The 4,287-nt window shown below is 46.5% G+C and overlaps 2 protein-coding genes across 2 annotated transcripts in view; one reads left to right on the top strand and one right to left on the bottom strand.

Moving 5' to 3' along the window:
- Positions 1 to 1,704, bottom strand: part of EAH_00043970 (hypothetical protein, conserved) — a gene marked incomplete at both ends in the record, with an annotated part of 6,673 nt that extends 4,969 nt beyond the window's left edge. The window contains 2 exons of the mRNA XM_013394937.1: positions 318 to 668; positions 1,005 to 1,704. Of these exons, the coding sequence (XP_013250391.1) occupies positions 318 to 668; positions 1,005 to 1,704 (1,051 nt within the window). The remainder of the gene's footprint in view (positions 1 to 317; positions 669 to 1,004) is intronic.
- An 878-nt stretch (positions 1,705 to 2,582) lies between these two features.
- On the top strand, positions 2,583 to 3,382 carry EAH_00043960 (hypothetical protein; the record flags this gene model as incomplete). The annotated part of the gene is made up of 2 exons (XM_013394936.1): positions 2,583 to 3,031; positions 3,334 to 3,382. 2 exons carry the CDS (start codon positions 2,583 to 2,585, stop codon positions 3,380 to 3,382), a joined length of 498 nt encoding a protein of 165 aa, XP_013250390.1.
- Between the last annotated feature and the right edge of the window lie 905 nt (positions 3,383 to 4,287).

Raw genomic sequence — 4,287 nt, 5'->3', positions numbered from 1 at the left:
ATTATTATTATTATTATTATTATTATTATTATTATTATTATTATTATTATTATTATTATCTTCTTCTTCTTCTTCTTCTTTATCTTCTTCTTCTGCTCCTGCTTCTGCTTCTGCTGCTGCTGCTGCCTCTGCTGCTGCTGGTTTTTTTGTGTGTTTGTTTGCGAGTTGCAGCAGCTGCAGCAGCTCTTCATACCTCCTTTCGTCTTCATCGCCTGCTGCTGCTGCTGCTGTTGCTGCTGCTGCTGTTGCTGCTAGAGGTCTTAGAGCAACTTTCATCCATCTCCTCAAAGCGAGGGCAGCAGCGCATGCAACTTTACGAGGCAGAGGTCGTGCTGCTGGCATCCTGGGCTTGCTGCTGCTGCTGCTGCTGCTGCTGCTGCTGCTGCTGCTGCTGGGGGGTGGGGAAGGTCCTGTAAGGAGACTGAACAACGATGCTGCAATCCGCGGATACACCTTAAGAGCAGCATCTCGTGCTGCAGTTCCAGGAGCAGCATCTGCTGCTGTTGCTGCTGCTGCTGCTGCTGCTGCTGCTGCTGCTGTTGGCCAAGGGGCGTCTGCCTTCCAATCAAAACAACCAGCTATGAGATACAGACACCGCAGCGCCCAGAGCACAAGCTCCCTGAATGCTACTAAGCTGCTGCTGCTGCTGCTGCTGCTGCTGCTGTCTCCTGCATAAACGCAGTGCAGCAGCAGCAGCAGCAGCTCATGCAGCGCGATGCTGCATGCAGCGCCAGTAGGCAGTCCTCCTGCTGGGGGAACAGAGGCAAGAAAAGAGTTGGTGAATATTTTATTTGTGTCTGCTTCTGTAGGCAGACGCGCTGCATGCGCTGCTAGCTGCAGGGGCCAGGCTGCAGCAGCAGCAGCAGCAAGCAGCTGCAGCACCGCCAACCCGAACCCTGTAAAGGAAGCTGCAGCAAATTGCTGCTGCTGCACTTTCAAGCAGCAATCTAAACCCCTGCTGCACAAATGCATGCACTGCCCAAATACTGAAGCAAAAAACCAACCGCGAGACAACACCTGCTGCCGCCATTCCTGCTGCTGCTGCTGCTGCTGCTGCTGCTGCTGTTCCTGCTGCTGCTGCTGGGTGTTGGGTATCAGTTCGTGCTTAAGAATTAAAAGGAGAGCGGTAAGACAGCATAAGAGTTGCTCAAGCAGAGACAGCAGATGCCCTGCAAAAAAGAAAGAGGAGGAGCGCCTGCTGTCTGCTGCTGCAGCAGAAGCGCCGCAGCTGCTGCTGCTGCTGTCTGCTGCTGCAGCCGAATCACTGCAGCAAACTTCTTCCAGTACCTTCAGCTGCGCATGCAGACACTCGAGAAGCGGCTCCCCAAACCCAAACAAACTTGCAAAGGATCCTGCAGCAAAAACATGCGTCCCTCCCGGCTGCTGCTGCTGCTGCTGCTGCTGCTGCAGTTGCTGCTTCTGCAGTTCTCGCAGCTCCGCACGAAACGTCTGAAGCTGCTGAGAAGCAGAGGAAGCAAGAGACACGGCATCTTTAACTGCTGCTGCAGGAAGAGTTCGTGGTTTTATTAGGGGGCCCCTAGGGGCCCCTGCCTGGGGGCCCCGATTGGAAGAAGCAGCTACAGGCTCTCCTACAAAGTTCAAAAGCTTATTAAGAGCCTCTACAGTCAGAAATAAATGAAGACTTCGTCTTTCTTCTGCAGGTATACCTTGCAGATTCTCTGCTGTATCATCGAGGGGCCCCATGGGGTGAAGAGCAGCTTCTGTGTACAGACAGACCCTCTAATAAGCCATTAACTTTCCTAAATAAAAAGCAAACAGATCCAAATGAAGAATAAGACGAAAACGTAATTATAACGCTGCGCAAGGCAGCATCTGGGGGCCCCCGAACCCGGGGGGGCCCCAGGGGGCCCCCTACGTCTTAGCTGCCAGCACCCTCCAGGATCTATCGATTTGTTGCAGGCTAAGCAGAAGAAGATATTATTTTGCTTTATTGAATAACTACGTGGAAATAAACTCAAATAAGAAAGGAATTGCCGAGGTGAAAGTACCAAAATGTGAGCTCCACTGAAAGCTGTTTGCGGCTCGATTGAAGCTGCATGCCAACTAGCATCAAGAATCATATTTTAATTGATAAGTACTTATACTAGATTTCTTTATTATTTATAATGGAAGATCAGCAAGAAATATATGTGTACACAATAACGCGAAACCAACACGCCTTAAAGCCTTCGTTTGAATTCCGGTGTACGCGCACCCCACCGTGCACATACAACAGGATGTAGAATATTCTTGAATATTCTTCTCCGAAGTGAGAAACTGAACTTTAAATCGTGGAAACTGAACATTTTTAAACACAATAACTTATTTCTCATTCATCTTTTACTATTATCTTTCCATTTTTCCGTCCATTTCACTCGATTCCCTACGCGGCGGTTCCGCTTCAGCCCCATGAAGGCACCGCACCAGTGGTGAGGGCGTCTCAAGGTTGTGTTTTTTTGTGTAAATTCTTGGTATTTACGCGCTTATTTTGTTATTGTATTTGCATACTTTTGTTATTTCGCTCGAAAACCTCAAAATTACGTCTTTTCCCTCATGAATTCTACCTATACAACTCCTCGATAATGGCGCCTAAGCGGCGGAGCCGCGCTGCGGGTACTTCCAAAAGCTCCATTTGCATCACCCCCAGACGTCGATCCGCCCGTCTTCTTCAGCGCATGCAGTCTGCGCAACCCCCTGCTGTGGATTCTGCAGCAGTTAAGACCCCTGAAGCAGCAGAGAAGGAGCAGCACTTTGACTGCAATGCAGCAGCAGCAGCATCAGCAGCATCAGCAGCATCAGCAGCATCAGCAGCAACAGCAGCATCAGCAGCAACAGCAGCATCAGCGGCAACAGCAGCATCAGCAGCAATAGCAGCAGAACCAGCAGCAGCAGCATCAGCAGCAGGAGATGTGCCGCACTTGGAGGTAAATCCCTCTCCAACCGAACTGTCAAGAAAGTCAGGGAAGGAGCAAAGCGATTTTTCAACAAGCAGAGATTCGCCTACCAGCACTGCACTTCCCTCACCTCAACGGTGTACATACACCCTACCGGTGCCTGAAGGCTTTGATTTTTCGATGGCGATCTGCAGTTACGGCTTTTTCTGCATGATGCCTAATCAGGTAGTTAATATATATATATATACTAGACATATATATGAGATATATATATTTTATATATATATTATATATATATCTTTGTATATGTCTTGTGTGTGATGTTTTCTTTATCTTGTTTGAAGAAGACGGTAGTGTTTAAATGTGCTGCTGTGCATGCAAATACTGCTGTATATTGATGCAGTGGCTGCCTGCGCGTCCCTCTACACCTGGCGTGAAGACACAAGGAACTCTTCGTCGTCCTCTTCGATACGGCTATAAATGGATGAAGTGCTGCCTTGCCGATATTACTTCACTAGAACCAAACTCCATCAGGTAAACGCACAAGATGCTGCTGCTAATCCTGCTGCTGCTGCTGCTGCTGTTCGTGCTGCTGCTGCTGCTGCTGCTGCTGCTCGTGCTGATGCTGATGCTGCTGCTGTTCGTGCTGATGCTGATGCTGCGGCTGTTCGTGCTGATGCTGATGCTGCTGCTAATGCTGCTGATGGTGTTGCTGATGCTGATGCTGTCTGTTACTGCTGCTTCCGCGGCAGCAGCAGCTGTTTGCAGAGAACAGCAGTGCTGCTGCCTTTGCTGCAGCCAACGCCAGAAGCAGCAGCTGCTGCTGCAGTACTCATTGCAGTAGCTGCTGCTGCAGAGGGTTGGGAAGCCCTATTTAAATATTATTTTTATGTTTCTTGTTTTTGTTGTTTGTTCATTTTTATAGAGTCATCTTAGAGGGGGATTTGCCGGCGAATGCGGCTGAAGAAGAGGAAGTGCTGAAGCAGGTATATCTGTACTCATGTTATTTATTTATTTATTTATTTATTTATTTATTTATTTATTTATTTATCTGTTTGTTTGTTTGGCTGTGTAGGTGTGCATGCTGCTTCTTTATTGCTTCAGATAGATGTGCTGATTATTGATGTTTATTTTCATTTATTATTTATATTTATTTTTCATTTAAGTAATTAATTTATAAACAAACAAACAAATCACTGAATATATCAACAAAATTATTTATTTATTTCTGCTGCATGCAGTTAGCCGATCTGCCGTCTGTACGTGTAGGCAGAGAAATACACAAAGAAGTTAATCCTTTATTTATTTGTTTTTTATTTACGTATTTATTTTTATTTATTCAATCTATTTATTTAATTTATTTAATTTATTTAATTTATTTAATTTATTAATA

Source organism: Eimeria acervulina, genomic scaffold, assembly GCF_000499425.1.
Source record: "Eimeria acervulina Houghton genomic scaffold, Eah_scaff598, whole genome shotgun sequence".
NCBI lineage: Eukaryota > Apicomplexa > Conoidasida > Eucoccidiorida > Eimeriidae > Eimeria > Eimeria acervulina.
Note: the sequence above shows the minus strand (reverse complement) of the source record. Positions and strands in the feature narration are given on the sequence as shown.